Source organism: Scleropages formosus, chromosome 4 (assembly GCF_900964775.1).
Source record: "Scleropages formosus chromosome 4, fSclFor1.1, whole genome shotgun sequence".
In the NCBI taxonomy this organism is placed as follows: Eukaryota; Metazoa; Chordata; class Actinopteri; order Osteoglossiformes; family Osteoglossidae; genus Scleropages; species Scleropages formosus.
In genome coordinates this window covers 13,896,883-13,923,652 of record NC_041809.1, presented here as the reverse complement: position 1 = coordinate 13,923,652, position 26,770 = coordinate 13,896,883, and the positions used below count along the sequence as shown (strand labels likewise).

General features: G+C 41.0%; 1 protein-coding gene across 2 annotated transcripts in view; it reads left to right on the top strand.

Annotated features, from left to right (window-relative positions):
* Positions 1–26,770, top strand: part of LOC108932765 (cGMP-dependent protein kinase 1-like) — a 101,191-nt gene that overhangs the window by 48,513 nt on the left and 25,908 nt on the right. For both annotated transcript variants that reach the window (XM_018749336.2, XM_018749335.2), the window contains exons 4-8: positions 11,132–11,237; positions 13,995–14,058; positions 18,264–18,341; positions 19,385–19,479; positions 26,452–26,517. In XM_018749336.2, the coding sequence (XP_018604852.1) occupies positions 11,132–11,237; positions 13,995–14,058; positions 18,264–18,341; positions 19,385–19,479; positions 26,452–26,517 (409 nt within the window). The remainder of the gene's footprint in view (positions 1–11,131; positions 11,238–13,994; positions 14,059–18,263; positions 18,342–19,384; positions 19,480–26,451; positions 26,518–26,770) is intronic.

Below are 26,770 nucleotides of genomic sequence, written 5' to 3'. Positions count from 1 at the left end.
TAAGGCACAAGGTGTACTACACCGGCCTGTCCTAGGGCACTCACACACACTACATGCAATTTAGAGTCACCAGTTGATCTAAAGTATATGTCTGTGGGCTGTTGAAGGAAGCGCACATGAGCATGGGGAGAACATGCAAACTCCACACAGACTGATTCAGAGAACCCACCAACATGCCATCCTTTATTTTTAATTCTTCAAAATAAATGAACACAATTGACAAGGTATGAAACTGCACGCTATATCATCAGTAACAGGGTATGATACACAGTGAATGCTCTTAATATGTATGCATTGTTACTGAATTCTCATTCATTTCATCCACTTCATTACTTGCCCCCTTCATGAGAACTATTGTCAGGAATAGTGTTCCCCAGCATTGTTCACCATTGTGCTTCCCAAAATGTTCTTGAATATTCCTTCCATACATTCAAGACCAATCAAGACAAATTATCCATATGCAATCTGGTTTCTTGAAAGTTTATAAAAGGAACTATGGGCAGCGGTACCAGTATCGGTACCTTTAAGTTGCTTTATTTTTGAGGTCATCACACAGTGAAAGGCAATGCTGATGGTGTGTAAGGTATTTTGCATACCTGACAGACATATTTGCATACATCAGCCCACTGGATACTTTCAGCCTGATCACAAACAGTTGCATCAGAGCAGAGGCCCAGCTGCAGTACATTTTGCTCTTCATTTGTTCCCCTTTGCAAATTTAGGTTTAACAAAGTGCTCAGTTGACAGTGTGCTTTAAGTACAGTCTTACATACTGCCCCCTTTCTCTTCATTTTGAAATAATGAAAGTTAACTTTACACACCATTTATCCCATTGTTTCCAATGTTCTGTTTCTGATGGAATAATTTATATTTAAATTGCACTGGTCCCTAACATTACTCTGTGTTGTATTTTTTAGGGATAAACAAAATAAATCAATGATTCTACATGTGCAAGATAATTCTTTACATTGTTATACATATAAAACATACATTCCATTAAATTTATTTGCTAACCAAAATGTTCAGTGATGGTAGAAGCTTGCATCACTTGTGAATGCCTTGTAAATGCTCTTGGCACAAATCAATTACTCTACTGGATTTTACTTAGAAAGTGACCGGAAGAAGCACAAAACAGTGATCCTGCCAGAATGGTCTCACTACCTGAACAACATCAGAGATCAGGTGCTGCACATGATTTGTTTTTAAGAGGAATGACAACTAGGAGAAAAGATTCAACCAACTGCTTTTTTCCAAGACAAAAACTGGTTTTATGGGCAGTGCAGTTGAGATGTCAGGGAGTTCATATTTCTACATATCACTCGTTTTAAAATTACAGCTTTAGAAAAGTTTGTTTTTTTAGATGTGTTTGACTTTTGAAAAAGGCTATTTTTTGCATGAATTATTTTAATTAACTGACAGGTCTGACTGATGTAGTTATTTAGGTTTTCCCAAGTTTTTTTTAGTAATATGTATTCACAAAGCAAGCTGCTGCGTCACACACCATCCTAAAATTCTGTTTCAAATATTTCCCCACACCTTTTGGCAGTATCTAGAAAGGTAATATCAGGTGGTTCTATTCACCTATAACCAGTTTTAGTGAGCAAAGTTATATGTTATGTGCCGCTCAGTAGCGCATGAACAGCTGCAGTGTCTTAATACCTTTGCCTCATGCAACCTGCTCAAGGATTCATTACATTGTGAGTAAATATTTTCATCCAAAAGTTAGGCCTGCTACCATTGTAGAACTGAAACAAATGAGAAAAATGTGTAAAGAGCACAGCCTGCAACACTTCAGCTCCTTTGTGATAAATAAAATGCACAGTACGCAGATGACCTGGCCCTGCAGGTACCCACAGGACAGGTCTGCAGCAGAGCCAAATTCGGTCTGAAAAACTGTCAGTTCTGACTTCTGAAAGTCTGCACAGAAAAAACATTGCTTTGTGAAAGAGTTATAACTTAGGGCATCAAAATTTGTCGTGAAACATTGCTACATATCTTTAGAACTGTCATGGCTGGTTCCGGAAGGAAGTGGCAGACCCAAGTGTGGAGCGGAATAAGTGCTTTATTCAGGCAAATCCATGAGGCTTCATTGCAGGACAGGCAAAAGGTCTTTGAGGCGCAAACGTTATTGAAGGGGTAATCCAAGAGACAAGGTCGGTACACAAGCAAGAGGTCGAAGATCATAAAGAGGTACTAGGACTAGGAGTAAGGGACTGGAAAAGGACTCAGGAAGGAGATGAGCAATAGCAAGGAGGTCACAAGTAACAAGGCTGAACAAGGTTCCACGTTGTTCCCTGCTCTGATGCTGCCTTATATGCATGTGTGCTGCGTCCCAGGTGTTCCGCGTTGGCTTGGCGGAGTGGGCAGGGCAATGACTAAAGACATTCAATTGAAAATAAATATACTTAATAAATAAGCTGTCAGTTGAAAAACAAAAGTGCTGGAGATCATGCTGGCCAAGTTAATATGAGCAATAATAAAGAGTGTTCACCTCTATTAAATGTAGTTTAAACTGGATTTTGTTTTCATCTAGGTTCTTCAAGTTTTAATGCAATCTGTCTGGGGACCACTCCTAGTGCAAGATTATTGAATATTATAGAGATTTTCAAAAAAATAGAATCTATAACAGGTATCAGAATTCATAACAGAATATTTCCTGGTGGAATACATTTTACATCATCTAGATGACCCTTTTCTCTAGAGCAACTAATAATATTTCACCGAGTTACAATGATTTACCTACTCACACAGCTGGGTAATTTTCATTGGAGCAGTTCATGATAGACACCTGAATAAAGGGTACAACAGTAGGGAGGGAGGGGGATTCAAACTTGGGTCCATTGAGTGTAAGGCTGTACATCTTACTTGCTGCCAGTGAAAGGAAAACTTAAAACAGCTTAAATATGAAAAAGAGCAGTTTCATTTCCACTATACTATATGTAGAGACTAATTTAATCTTTAAGTTCCTTAAGACTTGTTGAGCAAACGTTATTTAAGTAATACATCCTTATTCCATTAAAACTTGGCTATAAAACAGGTCTCAACTTTTGAGTTCTGTTATTGCAATATGAGAGAGAGGACTGTACAGACAAGAAGTGAAGTTTAACAGCCAACAAAAGAAAAACGCTCATGCAAATGTCAGCGTTCATTCATATTCATAGTGTTTGGCATAGGTTGACTTTTCTTTGGGATATTTGGAAATTCTGACTCAAGTGTGGTGCTGATCATCTAAGCATAGCTGTGCAATAATAGATGAGCACAGTGCAAACTGTAAAGTACTGGACAGAAACAATGAACACGGGACAAAGAGAGAGTGTATTCGCGCAAAGATGAAAAGTGAAACGTGAGTCTGTGTAGCACCACCCTCCATTTCGCCTAATTATGGGTTCTATTCCAATCAATGCAATGAATGTATAACAACTTGGGTATTTCAACAACAAATTTAATAAATTCTCCAAACCCCCATAAAACCCAAAGAAATATTCAAAGTTATTAACCCCAAAATTGAAAATCCCATCACAAAACGAATGCAACATAACACGTACAGTAATTATCTTACAACAACGAATAACCTCGGTGCCACACACACTTCTTCGACGCACAACAGACTAGAAGTTTAACAGTTACAGAACCTTTTCTTGCTCGCACACAATATTAATAATAAAAATGCCTCGAATACTCCGGAGTATTTCTAACACACGTAAAAACACCCTCGTAAGGCTCGTTGCAGGCCTGGACGCAGCTTCAAGCTTGTGTGTGCGTTGAGACCCAAATTTATGGGTCGCTTCGCTCTTGCGAGCAAAAAAGGGGGAAAAAACCGCAGTTTACCTTTATCCACCCGTCCACTTGCGTTCGGGGCGGGCGAAAACTCCAGCGATGCACGAGGAACTTCGCGCGCGTTACCGGTAGCACGAAGCGCTATCGGGTTCTCCTCAGTCCTCCTCTGTTCGACGAGAGGGGGCTGAAAACTCGTCGTTTTGTCTCGCCAAACCACAAGGTCACCACAGAAACTAAAACTCACCTACACAAATCCACACGAAATGATATTTTCTCTTTGGTTACTCTTCCAGCAACCAAAAAAAAAAAATCACCTCCTCACACTCTGGAGCGCTCTTTCGAACACCTCCTTCTCACACTCTCTTCTGGGCCTTCTCTCTCGACCCTTCTAGAAAAGTCTAGAAAATTTTCCCATTCGTTCCGTCCCTCTGTTCTCTCATTGGTTCGGCGCCAAATCGAACCCCCCCCTCCAATCAATTCACAGTACGTGCATAACTGGCATAACTGTACGTTAAACCTGTTCCAAAATGTGTGATATAGCTTCAACCAAACTATATCAATTTTAAGAAGCTTTATTTAAATCTTCAAAATTAAATACGCAACCTAGTAGCGCTACAGGGCTACATCTAAGGAGGACTTGAACACGGAGGCGTGACAAAATACCGGAATGGAACTCTGGACCAGGATTGGCGAACAAGAGGCAGGAGTAGACAGGGTGGACACTCGGGATTGGAACATTAACACCTATGGAACAAACTGCGGAAACAGGGGCAAACAGCTATTGTCTAAACCTACTTTCAGAATATGACTTTTTATAAAAGCTTTGTGCAAAGAATTTCTGACTAGGAGATTTTTTTTTTCTTGTTGGATATCAGGATATTGTCTTTAGAAAAGATGATTGAAATGATGGCAAGACACTGCAGTGGATCTTTCCATTACAAGATCATTGTTATTTTTTACTTTTGAATCCCAAGCATGATTGCAAATGTCCAATAACCATGGAACATCCTTGAAATATACACACACACACACATTTTCAGAACCGCTTGTCCCATACGGGGTCACGGGGAACCGGAGCCTACCCGGCAACACAGGGCGTAAGGCTGGAGGGGGAGGGGACACACCCAGGACGGGACGCCAGTCCGTCGCAAGGCACCCCAAGCGGGACTTGAACCCCAGACCCACTGGAGAGCAGGACTGTGGTCCAACCCACTGTGCCACCGCACCCCCATCCTTGAAATATATTATGTAGAAAAACAAAGTTAAATATTCTTATTTTAAATATTTCTATGAATTATTAAAACCTTGTCGGGGGTGCGGTGGCACAATGGGTTGGACCGCATTCCTGCTTTCCGGTGGGTCTGGGGTTCGAGTCCCGCTTGGGGTGCCTTGCGGCGGACTGGCGTCCCGTCCTGGGTGTCCCCCCTTCCTCTCCGGCCTTACGCCCTGTGTTGCCGGGGAGGCTCCGGTTCCCCGCAACCCCGTATGGGACAAGCGGTCCTGAAGGTGTGTGTGTGTGTGTGTGTGTGTGTGTATATTAAAACCTTTTACAAAAACACACATACAGTATTTTCGCTGAAATTCGTTTCTACTGAAGCTAAGCCTCAACTCCAGATATAACATATAATGTGTCATGGTTTTCGGCCCAGAAGGAAGGGGCAGATAACCTGAGGTTCCCACTCACTGAGATTCCCAACTTCTTCCAGAAGGCCTTCCATACCCGTGAGGTGAACTGAGGCCTGCGGTCAGATACGATATCCTCGGGTAATCCGTAGAGACGAAAAACATGATGGAAAAGAAGTTCAGCGGTCTCTAATGCAGTTGGCAATTTGGGCAAGGGAATTAGACGACATCCTTTGGAAAAGCAGTCAAAGGCAGTCAGGTTCGTGGTCTTACCTTCCGAGCTGGGGAGATCAACTAGGAAGTCTAGGGCGATGTGGGTCCAGGAGCGATGAGGCACTGGCAATGGTTGAAGGAAGCCGGCAGGTTTCTGGTTGGGCTCCTTGATTTGGGAGCAGACAGGACACGCCCGGACGTAGCCCCGTACGTCTTCCTTCAGGGAAGGCCACCAGAATTGTCTTTGTAATTGCTCTTGGGTCTTACTGAAGCCGGGATGGCCTGCGGCTGGATGGTCATGGGCCCATTGGAGTAGCGTCCTTCACATCCCGGGGGGGGGACGACATACTGCTTACCAATGGGTTTTCTGGACGGTTCGGGGTCGTGGTTCTGTCCTTGGTTTATGTCCCATAGTACGGGAGCCACCACGCTGATCTGGGGCAGGATGTAATCCGGTTCTTCTGGGCATGGCTTTTCTTCGTGAATGCGTGATAGGGCATCAGCCTTGGTGTTTTTCGTTCCGGGCTTATAGGTGACAGTGAACTTGAAACGAGAAAAGAAGAGGGCCCACCTGGCTTGTCTGGAGTTCAGACGTCGAGCGCTCTGAAGATACTCCAAATTCTTGTGATCAGTGAGTACTGAAAAGGGATGTTTGGCACCCTCCAACCAATGGCGCCATTCTTCTAACACCAATTTCATCGCCAATAACTCCCGGTTTCCTATGTCATAATTTCTCTCCGCAGGGGACAACTTCCTAGAAAAGAAAGCACAGGGGTACATTTTCTCAGGTGCACCTTGGTGTTGGGACAGCACTGCACCTACCCCGGTCTCTGATGCATCAACCTCCACGATGAACGGGAGTTCAGGATCCGGTTGGTGCAGGATAGGCACTGAGGTGAACTGAAGCTTAAGTACATCAAATGCCTGCTGAGCCTCAGGGTTCCAAGGGAGTCGAGGTGCTTTATTTGCTGTTAACGCAGTCAGGGGGCTGCGATCATACTGAAATTTCTGATGAAGTGACGATAAAAGTTTGCAAACCCGAGGAAACGTTGAAGGGCCTTTGTGGTGGTCGGACGCGGCCATTCTAATAAAGCACGTACCTTACCGGGGTCCATGGTCACTCTGCCTGGAGTCAGTACAAAGCCGAGGAAGGATACTCGTCAGTGGAACTCACATTTGTGATTTCGGAGCAGATGCTTTAATACCTGTTTGACCAGCTCCACGTGGTGGTGCAAGTCTTTAGAGCAGATCAGAATATCATCCAGGTAGACAAGCACCCCGTTGTTGACCAGGTCCCCCAGCACGTGGTTGACAAAGGTATGAAAAGCACTCGGTGCGTTGGCAAGACCAAAAGGCATTACCCGGTACTCATAATGCCCCATGGTGGTACTGAAAGCGGTCTTCCACTCGTCCCCTTCTCTGATACGTATGAGGTTATAAACGCTTCGGAGGTCTAATTTTGTGAACCACCTTGCATCACGTACCTGTTCGAGGGCGGCTGTGATCAGTGGCATGGGATGGGGGTACCTGACAGTGATGCGGTTCAAGCCCCTGTAATCTATGCATGGGCGGAGCCCTCCGTCCTTTTCCACAAAGAAAAATCTGGCAGAGGCTGGAGAGCCGAATGATACCGGAGGAGAGTGCCTCTGTGATATATTGCTGTAGTGCCTGGTGTTCAGGCCAGGACAGTGGATAAATGCGACTACGAGGGGGTGTAGTACCTGGTAAGAGGTCAATGGCACAGTCCCAGGGGCGATGAGGAGGGAGCTTGGCGGCGCGCTCATGGCTGAAGACTTGGGCCAGCTCTCGGTACTCAGAAGGGATCGGGAGAGGCTGTACGGGCATCGTGCCCTCGACTGAGGTCACCCTGCAAGGCAACTTAAGACAGCAACCTTCGCACTGACGTCCCCAAGCTGTTAGTTCTCCTGTACTCCAAGTAAACACGGGGTCATGATGAGCTAGCCACGGAAACCCCAGTATCACAGGGATCTCAGGTGATGCAATAAGGTAGAACTGAAGTGATTCATGGTGACAAGCCCCAATGGCTGTTTGAATGGGTACAGTCTGGGAATCTACGAAACCCCTGCCGAGGGGTTGCCCATCCAGGGCGTTGATTTTCAGGCCCTTGGGACATGGGGCTATAGGTATCTTGTGGAACCGGGCAAACTTAGCATCCATAAAACATCCAGCGGCCCCTGAGTCGACCAAAGCTTGGACTGATACACTCCCCTTACCCCATAACAATGAAACTGGTACAGTCAAGTGGTCGCAGTGCAGAATTCCACTCACCTGGGCTCTGGGACGGGCGACGCACTGGAGACGACGATGGCCTGGCTCCCCACAGTACAGGCAGAGGTCTTCTTGAAACCTCCGCTGCCTTTCGGCTGGCGACAATCAACCTCGCCCCAGCTGCATGGGCTCCGCTCCCCTGTGCTCGTGACCGGTTCGCTCCGGAGAGGCGCGGCATTCTCGACGGCCACCGCTGTGTCGATGAACTGATCTAGGGTCCACTTTTCCCCTCTGAAAGCCATCTCTTTGCGTACGCGAGAATCCAAGCCTCTATGGAAACTGGCCAGGAGCGCTGTCTGGCCCCAGTCACTGCGCGCAGCGAGGGTGTGGAATTCAATAGTGTAATCTGTCACCGTCCATTCCCCCTGCCTTATCACGAACAGCCAATCACAGATTGTTTCATCGGACGGGGGTAAACCAAACGCGACTTGAAATCGGGCTTTAAAGTCTTTGTATGTTGACTTGGAATTGCATTCCCAGGTGGCAGTGGCCCAATCCAAAGCCCAACCAGCGAGGAGCAACATGATGTAAGCAATACGGCTTATGTCTGCGTTGTAAACTTGTGGCAGGCTCAAAAACACCAACTCACATTGCATCAAAAAGCCGGCGCAGCAAGCGGAGTCACTTTCAAAATGAGCTGGTGGCAGAAGACAGGGGTCATAAGGAGGCAGAGGCGGTGGTTCTGGTCTGGAGACGGGTGCAGCCGACGTGAGCAGACCTTGCTCTTGCAACATTTCCACCAGGGACTAGAAAGCTTCAGCAAGATTATTCAGGGTTTCGTTCCATCGAACCCATACGGGTTCCCTGGTTAGTGAGGGCCCTCTTGACGCAGTCAAGCTCCCCTGAGTCCGTTTGGAAGGGAGAACCTTCTGTCATGGCTTTCGTCCCAGAAGGAAGGGGCAGACTCAAGAGCAGAGTGCGCCGGGGTTTTATTCTGACGCTAGACAGGAATCAAAGTCAGGTACAAGCAAGGGTCTTCAGACTGCAAACAGGCTAAACTAGGAAACCCAGTGTCGGAGTCAGGAGAACAGGCAGCAGGTCAGAACATGAGTGAGCAGATCAGGGTTCCGAGTGGGAGGATGGAGTTCATGCATGAGCATCAAACAAGGTTCCGCAACCCTCATCGTTCGCTTCAGCCTTTTAAGCTGTCGAGCCCCAGGTATATCTGATTACGCTGATGACGTGGGCATGGCATAATGGTAACACAAAGGGATTTTTTTGGAGTCAGTGGTCATATAGCCTTTATCCTTTGGCTCTAGCACAATCAACTGGGGGCAATTCACAGTGTAGTGGTTACAGCTGCTGCTGCTTTGGGACTCAGAGGTTGCAGGTTCAATTATCCCTTCCTTTGGTAGCTATTATGCTTGACCCTAAATTGCTCCCCTAAAGAAAATACCCAGCTGTACAAATGGGTACGTAGTTACAGGTAGATCCAATGGTAAATTGCTCTGGAGAAAAGCATCAGCTAAATTGATAAATGTAATGACCTCTTGTTTCTTCATTCAAACTCTGCACCCAGCACATTTTAGTGAAGCCCAAGTTGTTTTAATGGTCTTCACACTGATTAAAACGTGTCAGTCTTTAAAGTACACACACACACACACACACACACATTTTCTGAACCGCTTGTCCTATACAGGGTCGCGGAGAACCGGAGCCTAATACATGCTAATAATGGCTGTTGAAGTACTTAACCTCCTAGTAGGAAGGGTGATAAGAACGCAGTTGCTAAGGAGGCTGGGTGTTCTCACCTCAGATCCAAATACAGCAGGGTGTTGACTTTCTGCAAATTTGCTTTTTTATTAAATGTTTTAAAATGAAGGGTTGGGCTGCCTTGACATTTCTACTGGATAGTTTTTTGTTCTTATTGATGTGTAAATTCTGGCTTCTGCAGTCACTGAATATGAGTAAATGAGTAAAAATTGCAATGAAAAAATACCCAGGGACACTTTCTAGCTCTGTATACAGATACCACAGGGATGCTTCTCCCTGTGAAAGCAATGCTTTTGGTTACATGGTTCTGTCATAGATCAAAAAGGCATCTAAACAGTGAACCGTACAATCACCTCTAGTTGTCTGTATGTGTCATTAAGAGACTGATTACTGACATTTTTCCAGTGTTGCTCTGAATTTGAGATTATGCCATGACACAATATTCAGTACTGAAAGAGGAACATGCATTAGCTTGTGTTTTCAGTTTTCTCTTGTGCAATTTAATTAATTTCATAGGATACTGAAACAAGAAAGCACAGCAACCAATATACATTTTTTATTTATGGTCATTTGCTTTTTCACTGTGAACTTTGTCTAGTCTTATCTGGAAATAACTCTGTGTGTGTTTAACTGAGTAATTGTGGTAAAACATAGCCTATTTTTTCCACCAGTGGGTGACTGCAGCATAGCCCTGAACTAGTGGACGCTATGGAAAATTTGTGCTTTAAAAGGCAGACTCATGCATGGCCTCACTTCCTAAGAGCTGCACACAGTCACTACACCCACCCTGGTCTCAGGACTACATCTTGAAGTCTGTGTAAATATATAGTAAATGTAAATCTAGTCAATGTATCTTAATATGTATATAAAATGCATGCATTTTTGTACAACTAAAAAAGTATTTGAAATTAATCACACAGCTCTTCAAAATAAATATGCCACAACACAGAAATGGTAGCAGCAAAAAGTGAATAAAGAAGTCTTTAGATGATGGATTAATTTATCTGTTTTCATAGAAAAATAGGCTTCTAACACATAAATCCAAAGATGGCAGTATGACTACCTATCTGTTTTAGAGATGTATCAATTAGATTTCTTCTGAGACCTGGACTTTTATTTTGTTGGTTTGTTGTTTTTCTGGTGAGAGTCTTTTAATGAGTATGGTCTGAGCACACTATTTGAACAAAATATATTTCAAATCTTAACATCATAAGTCGCTGTGGAGAAAAGCGTCAGGAAAATTAATAAATGTAAGTGTAAATGTAAACCTGCTCAGAAGAATTGGAGAAATAGAGCTTTGGAGAAAAACATCTGCTAAATGAATAAATATAAGAATCTGGGGCTCTATTCCGTGAAAAGCAAAGCTTTATTCCAGAAACAGAAATATAGAAAAATTATCCTGATTGCACAAGAAAAATGATCCAGATTTACCAACTTAACAAGAACAGTTTCAGTGCTATGACAGTTATTAGTTGGTAACAATCACATAAAACTTTTGGTATTTTCTTTTTTCCAGCTATCACCAATGTGAAACTGTGGGCCATTGACAGGCAATGCTTCCAAACCATTATGATGAGAACCGGATTAATCAAGCACGCTGAATACATGGAGTTATTGAAAAGGTGGGTGCCTTTCTGCTGAGTCTGAATGCTCTTGCCTTTACAAGTGAAACATACCATCTTGTAAACCTATGGCAACTGGCCTGCAATCTTTAAAATCTACTTAATCTAATCTGCATTTTCTGCAGTATGTAGCTGAGACTTCTTCACAAAGCAATGTAAAATGTTAGGGTCATATATTAGGTGTCTTACAGTAAAAGTTTTCCTGCAGTAGAAATGGGTGAAACAAATTATGCTTCCTTTGGAGAAAGCATAATCTAAATAAAAAAATGTAAACTTTACGCATATTTCAGTCATTTAACTTAGCAAGTTTTCTATTGTAAATGAAAGTGGCAGTACTAATGACATGTTAGATATTTGTGCAATTATTATTATTATTATTATTGTATGGGGGTGCGGTGGCGCAGTGGGTTGTACCGGGTCCTGCTTTCCAGTGGGTCTGGGTTTCGAATCCCACTTGGGGTGCTTTGCGACAGACTGGCATCCCGTCCTGGGTGTGTCCCCTCCCCCTCCAGCCTTACGCCCTGTGTTTCCGGGTTAGGTTCCGGTTCCCCGCAACCCCGTATGGGACAAGCGGTTCAGAAAATGTGTGTGTATGTGTGTGTGTATTATTATTGTTGTTGTTGTTGTTATTGTTGTTATTTGTAATATGATCCTTACCACAGTACTTGTAAATTTACACATGAAGTAAACTTTTATTGGTAATGTAACATTGATTGAGATGTTTAAAATGCCTACAAAACAGGATCATTAGTTAGGAGTGAAAAGCTCCAATGCTTGCTGCCTGACTATTAAAGAGAATGAAAAAGGGGAGAGGAAGTAATGTATATAAAACAAAGATTAACAGTTTGCCTTGTCTAAACTTCTAAATTTATTTACTGTCTGTTTTTGTCCACTTGCGGTGAACTTAATGTGTACTTAATCTTCTTATTAATGTACAGTATAAAAGCCTTTTTTTCTCGATTGTAAATAGAAAGACACAAACATCAAGTGGATAATGATTCATATACAGGCTGTTCTGCCAACAAAGTGATTTTTTTTTTTGTTCCTGACTGTGAACCTTTTGTCATTTTGCTCTTGAATAAACTTATCATTGAGGGCATCCAATAGAAGCATGAAAAAACAAAGCAGGCTCTGCCAGGAAATCTTGCTCTTGTTTCTGGGAAGGTGCTCTTAGTTACACAGCCCTATTACTGTTTAGTCTCACATCATGATGAAGTGAGCAGGGTAGGATCAAAGCCATCCTCAGCGCTTCCTTAAGCAAGTCTTTAAAGTTTCCCTGTAAGTGGCTCAGCACAGAACATTCCCTTGTTCCTCAGGAAGAGTTAAAATAATCCAGGCACCATTTTGAAATAAGCATTGCACAGACATAAACAACACTACCCATAACTGAACATATTTGCTTGAGAAGCAGTCAGTATTAATTAGAGAATCACCCCATGGTCATACAAATGCCTCTGTTGTTATCACTGTTTTAATGCCAAATTCCACTAAAACCACGATTCTTTCCTCTTCTCTTCCATTCCCGTAGCTATCAGAGATATGTATATAATGTATGCAATGTTAAATATTTAATCTAAAAGATCATAAAGTTGATTCATTCACTTATTTTAGTCATATGCCTTGTCATATTGCCAAAATATCTAACTTTTACAATCCAGTTTTTCAATAGTTTATTAGTTTGATGCCATTTTTTAAAAATAATTATTCTAAAGCCTTCTGAAGCTTAGAGGCTGAGGCAAATACATCCATCCCTTGCCAACAACCACTTGTCCCAAGGGGGGTCATGGCAAGCCAGAGGGCACAAGGACAGATGGAGGAGGGGCACAAGGCAGATGGAGGAGGGGACACACCCTGGACCGGATGCTGGTCTGCCTGCCACAAGGCACCCCGAGCAGGGCTCAAACCCAGACCCGCCACACAGCTGGCACCGGCTGAATCCGCCACCACTCCACCACGTGAGGCAAACACACTCAAATGTAATCTTTTGGAAAAATTGCCTTTTGAAATGATCAGCTACAGGGAACTGCTCTGAAACTAAGTGGTGAATAAAATTATGTAATAAAAGAAGTTTTTAGCACTTTTGTAGAAATTCCTTAGAACTTCATTCAAATACATTAAAATGTTTAAGAGGAATTACACATCAAAATGGTTGGCCAACAGAAATGAATGTTCACATTCATTTACATTTACATTTATTCACTTAGCAGACGCTTTTCTCCAAAGCGACTTACAACGGATACTATGTAGTGTTACTAGCCCATACACCTTATTTACCAAGGTGACTTACACTGCTAGATACACTACTTACAATGGGTCACTCATCCATACATCAGTGAAACACACTCTATCTGTGTCACTCTCTGTGTCAGCGTAGAAAACTACTCTATTATTATGAGTAATGAATGGGATTAATAATAATCTAGTGAAAATTTGAATGTGGATGTGTAGATAAGAAAGGCACGGAAATTGCACTGCTGTATGTGAATGAAAGATAAACTGTAATATTCAATAACCTGACCAGACAGCGTTAGTAGTCAGTTTCATAGTTTAAACATTATAGAAATAATATTTAAACTACAACAGCAAACTAAACATAAATGAAATCCTAAAGAATGGAATACAACTAGCATCTGCAATGAGTGGGAACTTGTAGTGATCTGTGCACAAGATTTGCTGCTGTATGTTAGATGACAATTATGTGCGGAGACCTGTGTGTACTCTCACGTGTTCCTATTCCCTGGATTTTTTCCCCTTTAGCATTCCAACTTTTCAAGACCTTCCAGAAGAAATACTGAGCAAACTTGCTGATGTCCTTGAGGAGGTGAGTGTTGTAAATATGAGCGGCTTTCCCCCTTTTAATAAAGAAGTTTAAAGAATTTAGGATGTTGCTCAATGTTAAACCCATGAGTAATGGACAGAAGGCGTTTTTACGGCCGCAAGGCTCTCCAGGGGTATGGTGGAGTATAATATAAAGTAGTCCCAAGTTATTTGTAATAAAAAACAGGACTATAAGTAATATGTGACAAAGTGTATTTTATGTTGTGCAAAAACAGTCAATTTACATAAGAAGGGAGTGTATAAGAAAATTGAATTGAAGTGACAAGATCAGGAACCCAGGTGAACCATTATAAGAAAAAGCAATCTAACTGGCCAAATCATTCAATTGACCAACTCTAACTAACCATCAAATGAACAAACAAGCAGTATACAAGTAACATAAATGAACACAAAGAGGTAACTTAATAAGGACTGCTGGTAGTATAGTGGTTAGAGCTCCTGTCTCTGGCCCCCAAGGTTCAGTTCTTTACCCTGTGCAAGGTCTTTACCCTATATTGCTCCAATAAAATTATCCAGTTGTGTTAATGGTTAAATGATTGTCATAAGTTTAGCATTATAAGTTGACTGAGGGGAAAAAAGTCTGTTAAATGAGATAATACAAATGTATCAACATAGTCGAAGTTTGCAAGAAGAAAGGTGTATCAGAAAGAGTTCCAAAAGAGAGATTCAGGAAGTTTCTTTGACTTGAAAAGACTCGCGCCTCTCAGGTCCTTCAGCCACTCTTATTTGTCTCCTGTCCAATTCTAGTCGGACAGGACGATCAAAAAGAGTGGAGTGGACAATCAATGTACTCTCCTCTCTCACTCTGACAGAGGAATTTTAGAAAACAGAACTGAATAATGAACAAATTTACATCTTCGAAAAATGAAACTACAATGTTTCTAATCATGCAAGGAGCCAGTGTAATTTATTTGCAATTTTTTTACATCCCAGATGAGTTACTCTACTATACTTTCTACTTGTTCTAACTCTTTCAACTTTTACTTTACTGATAAAACTGAGTTTATGTTTACAGTATTTTTATTGATCTGATTAACCAGCTTTGTCTTTTTTATCAGTCAGGTAGAAATTAGTAGTTGTCACGTCCCACGGGGTCACTGCCCCTCCTGATCAGAGGCGGCGTCACTCAGTGCCGCTAGGTAACGCTCACGTATCACCTCACAGTCTCATAAGACACGGAGGTATAAAAGGAGTCAGCGGAGTACAACTACTTGCGGATTCTTAATCAGCGGTTCTCTTGGCGATTAGTAGTCTCTTGGTCCCTTAGTCTGTTTGCTAGGTGTTCATGTTCCAGTCCCGAGTGCCCGTCCTGTCAGTTCCTGCCTCTTGTTCTCCAGTCCTGGTCCAGTGTTCCAGTCCGGTATTTCGTCACGTCTCGGGGTTGCGGTCATACTCACAGAGTAGCGTTTCACTGTTCACCGTAGTTCAAACACCGTGTGTGTTTCCTGGTCTCGTGTTTCCTGTTTCACTTCCACCGAGTGTCTTGCAGTATGCACAGTGCACTTTTAACATCACACTGCACGTGAGGTCATTTTACGTTTCATCCGTGTTCGGACGTAATAGCAATGCGCGTCCGTGTCGGACTCCCGTCTGGACGCTACAGTAGTAGTTTAGTATTAGTAATAATAGTTCAAATGAATCACAATAGAAAAAATATTGTGTAGTTTCATTATGTTTTTCAGCTAAAAATTACATAGCACTGTAACACAGTTTCTCAGCGTTTTCATTAGTTCCAAAACCACTTTTTTTGAAGTGTTTCTTTGACTTACTATGAAAATAGTATTATTATAGTATATTTAAAGAGGGCGCAGCGGGTTTTACTGGGTCCTGCTCTCCAGGTCTGGTCTGGGGTTCAAGTCCTGCTTGGGGTGCCTTGCGACGGACTGGTGTCCTGTCCTGGGTGTGTCCCCTCCTCCTCCAGCCTTGCACCCTGTGTTGTTGGGTTAGGCTCTGGTTCACTGCAACCCTGTTTGGGACAAGTGGTTTCAGACACTGTGTGTGTATTTAAGATGGAAACTATGTACACACACACTGTCTGAAACCACTTGTCCTAAGCAGGGTCGTGGTGAACCAGACCCTAACCGAGCAACACAAAGCACAAGGATGGATGGGGAGGGGACACATCAAAGACAGGATACCAGTCTGTCACAAGGCACCCCAAGCAGGACATGAATCCCAGACCCCCTAGAGAGCAGGACCTGCCCAAGCCCGCTGCGCCACCATGCCCCCTGGAAACTGTGTAGAATATACTAATCATGTTTTTCCTCAACAGAATTTTTGGGAAAATTTACTGAACAATTCTCTTTGTAAATTATAAAATAGGAATATCAGTAACTAGTAATTAGTTTTTGTAAGGCAAAGAAGAAAACTGAGTGACTTTGATACACTAGTGGGTAATTTGCCTCCTCACATGGGGTAACCTTATATACATGCTGATAGTGTGACAGTCCAGTCTCGGGTCGGACTGCAACACAGGGTTATGGAGACTGACTACCACCAGACAGAAGTACACTAATTTGTTTGGAACACAAAAGGGTCTGTTTTATTGACCATTAGCAACTCATAAGCCATCTCTCCAGGGGTGAGGCACACCAACACAAAAATCAAAAGTAAACCCTACCCTTTGTGGCACTATCTACTCTATCCAAATAAAACAAACAAAATACACCAGTCTAACTTAACTCCTAATTAAAGAAAAAACAGGAGAAAACTGGAAACACAGTTGAGGCCCTTACCGCTATTTATACAGCAGTTACACTTTCTAAGCATATATCTACAAGTTCTCATTCCCAACTAGACAGGTTGACTGTTGCACTTCAATAACAATAGCTAATCTTTCTGGGGTAGCCCGGAAGTCCAGTGGCCATGTGACTTTTTCAGTCATCTTGCATTTTTGCTGGCCAATCACAGTTGGAGCTAGATAGTCTTTCCCCTGTGAAGACAGAGAGAGAAACATGCCCACAAATCAAAAATCTTACAGGCCTTTGGATAGGTCTGCAACAGCTATCTCAGTAATAGCTCTAAGATCTATAAGACTTTCCTTCTCTTGTTCCACTGGATTGGTGTAATTAACCAGCAATAGCCTAAATATGATAACAGGGAAATCTTGGAATATTGGAATGGTAATATGACCATGTGAGTTATGCCTCTTAAAGTTGGATATACTAATCCAAAAGTACTGAAATACTAAATAATACAGAGAGATTCAGAAAGCCAGACTGTTCTAAATTAATCAAACCATAAGTAAAATATTAATTAAATAAATATAGAAATATGACTGAAAATGGTAAAAAGACAAAAATGTTTTAATGTATTACTGAATATTTTCAAGTACTGCAATCTACAAAAAAGCAATGCAAAAAAATAGATTTTATTTCCATCATGTGAGTTTGATTAGCAACTCTGAAAAACATTCTAAAGTGCAAATCAATCTTTAAGGTGCTAATCATACTGTGCTGACACCTGAATTGACAAAGGTTGCATACAAATATAATACATTGAATGTGACAATTTCACAATTAATTGGATAATTGTAATTGTCTGTGACCTTCATGTTGCAAATCCACCTGTTGTTGGTAAATGTCACAGTTCATGGTCTTCTGGGTGATCTATAGACACCTAAGGTTCCATGTGTTACATTGATTATTGTGTAACCATGGAATGGCACAGCAATCACAGTCTGTATCCATTTTCACTCTTGGACTTGCTGTTGTGTTTACAGATAGAGCTAGAATGCAGTTCTGTGTGAGTTGATATGTTATATTACATACTTGATACAAATGTCTTAAAGTGCAACAGTGGAGAGACACTATTAATTTATGTGTGATATTTCACTTGTAGAATTGAATTTTATGAAAAAGTATTCAAATTCCTCACTTTCATTCATTATCATATATCCATACAGAAATGATTTTACTTCATACCAAATACATTTTTTCTCAAACTGTCCATTACAAATTAATAGGAATTTTAATACTTCATGGCTCGAAATGTTAAACAGCGATTAGTTTTTGTAGTAATTTTTTCATCCACTAGTAGTTTTAAGGGTTTAATAGGTATAGTGTGTGGAGAAACTAAGTATACAGCTGATCACTGTATACATGGCTTCTCTTCACTTGTCCCCAGAAGGCGCTGGGCACTGGGTCCCACTCAATTTCACACTGAATGAGGCCTGTCCTCTCTCTGCAGACACACTATGAGAGTGGAGAGTACATTGTTCGGCAGGGAGCCAGAGGAGACACATTCTATATCATCGGCAAGGGAAAGGTAAGTTGTCTGTGTGTCAGATATTGTTAAAGGTGAGGAAGGTCACTAGTGAGCCTTGCCTGTCTATCAGGTCATGTACACAATATTGTTTTGAAACATTTTCAAAAGCACATTCATTCACTTGCCTTATCCAGATTCTACTGCAGAACAGTAGTTCACTAGGCTACTTAGGATAGGCATGGAATACCAGCCTCACAATTTCCAAAAGAATGGATGAATGGAAGTGCCACTCAGTTGAGTTCAATTCATACCAACCACTTGTGATTTCCAGGGTAAACGAGGAGCAGAATGTGGGATGGTTCAAATACAGGGAAGAAACATACACATTCCGCACACCTGAGCTGAACTTAAACCCCACACCCACCAAGCATCTCGAGAGCTGTGAGAAATGTGCTTTAATCCTATGCCTTCATGTCCCCTTTTACTATAACTGAATAACTCCTTTAAATTTTTACTGTTTTGTCATTTGAGGCCCCAGTGGAGTATAAACAAATACTGGTTACACAGAACTAGTGCAGTCATTACCTGACATTGGAAAAGATCAGATAATTTTTAAATATTTCTTACTCGTTGTATGTTAGAGCTGCACATTTGAAAACAAGCTCATACACATGTGTTCAAGTAGGTGAAAAGGGTTTTCATAATTCCCAGACAAAAACTGATTTTATGGTAGTTCTCAGTTTCTGCAAAATTTGTAAAAAAAAAAAAAAAAATCTGAAATTTTCCTAAAAATAAGCAAATCAAAGTAGATATGTTGCAAAATTAACAATATAACAACCTGCCGCCTTTTCTAACAATATTAAAAGACCAATGAGGTTCATGATATTTAATGGATATTGCTTGAAGTTATTAAATGTCACCTAAGGATGAACTAGTATTAATGTAATTGCCATAAATGGTAAATTAGTACACTGTCTGTGCTTGGACAAGCATACAAGTATCTTTGGACAGACCGATTTACTGTGTTTCAGTTGCGAGGCTCTGACAGTTCCATTGCCATAGTTATTGGAGCAACAGCCCTCTCAAGTACATTTCCCTGACAGGTAAATGTCAGCCGGGAAGAGTTGGACAGCGAGGACCATGTTTACCTGCACACTCTGGGGAAGGGGGACTGGTTTGGAGAAAAGGCCCTTCAGGGGTAAGGCTTCCTCCAACAGTTTAACAGCAGTGTCTTCATTTTGTGTGACTGGAGACTGAGAGTGGTTGTCCTTAGCTGGAGATTAGCTTTCAATTCTCCAGGAGGCTTTTGTCAATGATGACTTTGTGTTCACTGGATTATTTCTCACTGTACATAAGGGCATCTGACACACACATCAGTTAGTCACTAGGTACTTGAAAAAAAATATGTTGTACAATTTTAAAAGATAGTGTTTTAAAACTTTGAAGCCGGTTGCAAGAGTAGGTGTTGCAGTTTATAAAAAATAAAATATTTATAACATTTTCATATCTCAGTTACGTCAGAAGATGCTAATATATTTTAATGGTACATGAAATTACTGAAAGACCGGCCAGTAATAACCTAACAAAAAAAACACAAGAACATTTTTCTGAGTTTTTTCCTTATATCAGATCCTTTATCCATGACAAACATCCTGGTTTAGTGTTGGTATGTACAACATGCACATCCAGATATCGTGTATAAATGGAACAAGTATGGCCTATCATGTATAATACCACTGTTGATAAACATGAGCAGTAGATTGTGGTTAAATGTGTTTTTATGATTCATTGCCTGAAACACCTGTATAAACCTGAAGTTAGCTGGAAAAGCAGAGTCATCTTTGTTCTCTCTAACAGACTGTATGCTGGTATCGAAGCACTTGGTGAACTAATCTAGAGACACTGACAACAGGACAAGTTGTAGAATGCCATTCTTGAAAGGACATTCAATCAGCCTGTAATTATTAGCTAAATATTTAATATTATCAAAGAGACGTGGAAATGGACTGGGGAACGAGAGGGACTAATTAAATATTTAGCTGACATTTCCAGGGCTAGGTTTGTGTGCAAACTGACTTATAAATTTTGCAAGATAAGAATAGGCAATTGCTAGTTGACACTTTCAAAGTCAGCATCCAACCTGCTAGGTGCTCACTAAGGTTTTTTTAGGTGGGATATGTTGCTGAGTTACACATTTTTCATGTTTAGACTTTTTGGGTGGTGTTTTAGTGAAGGATAACTGAGAGAAAGCCAAATCAAATGTCAAAATCTCATATTACAAATAACATGATATAGATTTTTCCACAAGATACAGTTTCAAAAATGATTGTGTTTTAGGTAAAATGGTAGAACCTTACTCAGCTGAAGGTAGGCATTCACACAAAAACAAAGTATGGAGCCATTAGACATTCCTGTCTTTAAAAACAACATCCTAGTGGTTTGTTTGATTAGTGCTGTCCACGTAGTCTATGTTTCTTATTTTTATTCACTATACCCAGAACATACATATATATTGACTCCTCAGTGAACATAAAAGTATGTTGATAAATAGATTTGTTTGTAAATCTAAAGTCAGTTTTACCACTATGTCAACAATCAACAAAATCCATGATAAAAATGGAGAAGTAAAGAAAATGCTATTAAAATAAATAAATAACCAGAAAAATATATATGTACCATTTTCTAAAATGTCTGATTTTCTATCACAAGGAGCAAGGTTATACATTCAGTGTTTGCTTACATTTTAACACTTTACAGTTATTGGGTGAAATAACTGCCTCAAATAATGTTATTCTCAATGGATTACTTCATTTTAATATTTAACGTTTTAAACTTTATGTGCCTGTTATGCAACAGGTTTAGATCGCACTTGTGTGAACAATACAACTGTTACTCAGATCTAATAGAAGTACTCTTTAGCATGGGAGCCTAAATTACTCTAGTAAAATTACCCAGGTGTGTAAATAACTAATGTGGTGGCACAGTGAGTAGCACTGCTGTCTCACAGCACCTAGGTGGTGTGAGAGGGTGTGGGTTTGCTCTGGTTTCCTTCCACAGTCCAAAGACATACTGTTTAGATTGACCCATAGTGTGTGAGTGACAGAAAAAGTGTGTTTTACTGATGTATGGATGAGTGACCTGTTGTAAGTAGTGTCTCTAGCAGTGTAAGTCACTGTTGGGAATTTGCAGAGAAGATCAGGAGACTTGGCAGTATCTTCAGCAGGATTCTTTATTGCAGATGAGATCATCAGTCTACAACATCAGAACGTGTTGTTGTCATCAAGTCTAAGTAAGGGAGACATACACTGTGGTTTTATAGGCATTCAGTGGGCAGTCCTTAAAGGTGTGACCTTACGCAAAGCTTTAGAGGTGATACCTGCAAACAAAGCATCAAAGGCAAGGAAGCCTTCACAGGAATCAACCCCTGACTGCTAGCTACCCCAAACTTTCCTTATCACCAAATGGTTTGACCACCATCTAGTAACAAGAACTGGGATATGTTAACACTCTCACAGTTTCATTTAGATGCAAATAATCACAAGTAATCGCTGTGATCACATAAATAGGCAGACCCATTCAACTGTAAATTTGATTTAATCATCCAACAGATGTTGTTTTGAATGCCCATAAGCAATGTGTATTACCCTGATGTTTTCATATGATAATATGCGATAGACAGATGATCAATTAATCTTCAAGTGACCCTAAATTGTGGATTCCTACATCACCGTGGTGAATAAAGTGTGTGGGCTGATAATACTACATAAAGTTCATTGGAAATCACCTTGGAGAAAAGCGTCTGCTAAAAAAAAAAATGTAAATAATTTTAAGCGGCTTAACATTGTAAGTCGCATTTCAGAAAAGCAACAGCTAAATTAAAAAAAAATAATAAATGTGTAAATGTATACAGGCAGTCCTCGAGTTACGAACGTCCAAGTTACGTACAATCTGTACTTACGAACCACCCCCTTCCTGACCTAACGTTGATTTTTTTTTGTCACCCTTAAATAACAGTCAAATGAAAACTTCATAATTAAGCCTATTATATTAACCATTCAAGTTACAGTGTAGACAATGGTTTGTAATAACAAATGGGCGCTACTTTGCAATGCGCATCAAAACATTGGGAGTATACAGCAGTTTGTCGGCTCAGGGTTGGGGTGCATGAGCCCGAGGTAGGACAGACTTCCTTCTTTTCCTGTTAGCAGTGTCTTGTGTCTTACTGTATTTGACTTTTTTTTTTTTTTTTTGTTTTGTACCCTCCTAACCATGGCACCAAAGCATAAATGTGATGCAAGAGATGCTGATGAATCCAATAAAAGAGAAACAATTACGATCAAAACTAAAGACAAAATAATAAAGAGAAAGGTGAAACGCCAACGAACAATGGAAAAGCGAACATTAAAGTTTCTTTAATGTCTTGCACGTGTGCGCGAGTGCACTCACACACAGACATACGCTGTCCCCTCCCCCCTTTCTCTCTCTGAGAGAGCACTCGGCTACAAAACATACTTCTTCCCAGTTGCAGAATCTCACTCCAGACAACTCTCCTCCACCACATTCTCAAACCTGCCTTGCTCTGCTCTTCAAGTCCCCTCCCTCTCGTTCCCCAGTCCATTTCCACATCTCTTTGATAATGACTGCCCACCTAGTCCCTCAACCACGATTTTGGATCCTCATCTCTGTTCAGTTTGCCAATTGACTGACTATGAGAACACGTCTGTCTAGTCCTTTGATTCTGAATAAATGATCCTGCACTTGGGTCCAGCCTCCTCCATGTCCTCTGTTCCTGTAGTTACATTTAATATTATTATTATTATTATTATTACTGTATTGTTATGTTAAAGAGGTTTTAGTGTATCCGAAGTGTTTCTTTGTTTGTTGTATATAGAAAGGTATATGATATACAATATACTAAAACAAACTTTTCACAAACTGACGTTAGATATCAACTATGCCTAACTGTTTAGACTTGTGTCAAAATCTGACTTAAAGACAGACTGAGGACGCGGAACTTGTTCATAATTTGTGGACTGCCTGTATATTAAAAATTCGAGTTACATAAAATGATTCGTAATAACAAATGGGCTCTACTTTGCGACATGCATCAAAACATTGTGTGTCTACAACGGTTTGTCAGCTCGTGGGCGCGTGAGCCCGAGGTAGGACAAAAATTTGGTTCTTTTCAGTTGGACTGTCACACCCACACCTTGCCTTGAACGTTTGCACCTGCCCAAATCAGAGCAGTGGCATACAAAGGAGCCGCACCTACACACCCTGGTTGTGGAATCTCATTTCAGAAACCCATCTCTCCAGCGCTCTCAAGTGAACCCACAACAACCATCCTTCCAAGTCACTCGTTCTCCTCACTCCCTCGTTCCTGCTTCTGATGTCCATGGCTCCCGACACTTGCATTGCCTCCTTGACTGCAGCATTGAATTTTCCCCAAGGCCTATGTTTGTGCATGGACCGACCCATCCCTGTCACCAACCATGAGTCTCGCCTGATCCCTTGTGTATCGACAATAAAGATCCCATGATTGGGTCCACACACACCAACCTCAGACTCCTGCCTGCTCACTATGACACAGTCCACATTGCTGTTAACAGTGTCTCGTGTGTGTTACTGTATTTGTAATTTTTTTTTTTGTTTGTTTTTTGTTTTTACACTTGTAATCATGTGATGCAAGTGATGGTGATGCATCCAAGAAAAGGAAAATGATCGCGGTTCAAACTAAAGTGGAAGTAATAAAGCGATAGGAAAAAAGTGTAATTCCAACGACCATTGGAAAAGCAAATGTTAAAGTTTCTTTACCTACACACACACACACAATGTCCTCTCTCTATCTCTATTATAAATACTGTAGTAATATTTATTATTATCGCTTTCTATGTCTCTTGCTATTATATATACTGTAGTTACGTTTCTTCTTCTTCGTATTATTATTATTATTATTTTAAAAATGTTTTAGAGTATCCAGAAGTGTTTCTTTAATGTTTTTTGTACATAGAAATATACACAGTATGCTATATATTAAGACAAACATTTGACTAGCTGACCTTAGACATAACCGTACCCAACTTTTCCGACTTATGTACAAATCCGACTTAAAGACAGACTTAGGAAACGGATCTCATTCGTCATCCCGGGACTGCCTGTATGCCTATAGGAGTCATACTATAAGTGCGAAAAAGCTGGCTGACAGTGGCATCTAGTGGATTAAAGTGACGTTACAATTTCCTTGTCCATTGCCCAGATGCTTCAGAAGTCTGTATGAGGTAACCTGATAAGTATAAGTAGAAATGGCACTGATGTTCCTTCTCCTACCTGCTGTCCATTTTATTAATTTACTTTCCAGTAAGTTGTTGTTTTATGCTTTTTTTTTAAACTATTAATGAGCAGGAAATGCAGCTGCTTTCTGAATGGGACCTGTTTTATCCTTTCTTTAGTAAAGGAAACATCTAATAAAACAATGGTCTCTTGCAGACAATTTTTAATACTTATTTTGATACATCATCAAATATGTCATTAGTTATCCCTTTAGAGCCCAGCATCATTTCACATTATGAACCTTAATCTTTGGTGTTCATATGACTGTATTAAAGAATTGTGGCAAACGCAGCATGTCAAGGAGGTGTTGCCTCCTGCAGTTGTAGAGTGGCAGAGTATTGAGTGCATCAAAGAACTGCCTGTATGAGGGACATCAGAGCGCACTACAGAACACATCCGTGGGGCGTGCTGGGAAAAAAAGATCCTTCGCTACAAAGAAACATGAAGGGGTTTGAAAATGCCCTCTAATGTTTAACCAGTACCTGCTGTGACAGCATCTTGTTCAGAGGAGCTACCAGCAGTAGGTGAGATTCAAACCAGCAACTTTCAGATCTAAACGTAGCAGCTCTGCATTACCATCTGTTCAAACCAATGTTCTAATGCTGTTCAAATGTTACTGATAAATACCGTATACCTGCATAACAGCAAACAGGCAGCATGGTGGTTCAGAGCAGCTAATGCTTCAGGAGGGATCTTGTTGTTTTACCCTTGAACTTGACTATAAACTGCCCATGGCTCATCATAACCTAATGCTGACAAAAACTGAATCAACCTAAAATAGAAAACAGAGAAGTACATCACACGTGGAACCAAGGAACTGATCCTGGAAAAGAGTGCACTGAAAGTCCTGCTGTGGCCAAGAAAAACTAGTGTGCTCAACCACAGACTCATAGAGATAACAGGGAATGGTGGAACAATTCACACCTAGCAGGTGTCCTCACTGAGTGTCACGTTTCTCCAAATGCAATGACAATCCCACGCCTGTGCAACCCGAGGATTTGAGCACCTTGTGGCCAAATACCCAAGGTCCCCCTTGGCAGAGTCTTCAGTCACACTAAATCTGTGTCCTCGCTTCGTACGAGCATGAACTGGATCCCACCACCCTGCCACTGCTGGCACTCACTAGCCGGGCACTACCAATGACACGGACCTTTAATGTGAAGCACAGGGAAAGAACACGGTTATGGTTTAAGCAGAAGACCCTGTCGCTGAGCTGAGGTGGTCTGTCTGTGGTCATCTTTGCCTAATGGACTCTGACTTGGAATCCTGTGACTGGGGGGATTCCTCCCCGGACTTTAGTGACAACGATTCTGATGATGAAGCACAGGGCTGTACTGAGTAATGCTTATTTCTCATTATTTTCTCAACTCTGTTGTTGGTAGCATGATGATGTTAGCTAGACTTCTGTGGCAGAGCTCGCAGACATTGTTTCACTTTTCTTAAGATAAAATATCTGTTTTTAATTGTGATTGATGAAATGATTAAAAGGCACATTACCAGTAATTCACATTTAATGTAATGTTCATAATATTCTTTATGTATAGGGATTTTACACAGCTTCTAGATATTTTCTGATTCACAGAAATTTATACTTCATATTTTAACTTAATTCCAGTACGAAGGAAAATTGGTCAAAGTAATTAGTAATCATTTATCAGAAGCTAGAGGTACTTCTTAATGGGCAACTACTAAATTACTGTAAAACCTTGAGAAAGATGTATTTGCTTCTTAATGAGATATTTGCATATTGAAGAACTGCCTCCTTCTTTGAAAAGGACTAGGTCACACGAGCTCATAGCTTTGATGCTATATTTATTATTATTATTTTTTATTTCCATAGGGAGGACATAAGAACCGCCAATGTCATCGCAGCAGAAACTGTCACCTGCCTGGTTATCGACAGAGAGTATGTATCAGACATATCCGCCTTCCCTCCTTTTGCCCTCTTCTGCCCAGAGACAGAGCATGAAACACGGTTTTCTTTCAAAAACCTCATAGTTCTTTTATTTATACATACAAGGAATTCAATAAGGATTCATCCCTTCTGTGCTGCAGAATGTTAGTAGCTTTTAAACTAATTCCTTTTAGCAGTACAGAAATATTTACCTGGACTTTGTGTGTCAGGAATATAGGTATTGTATGCAAATTAATGAACAACA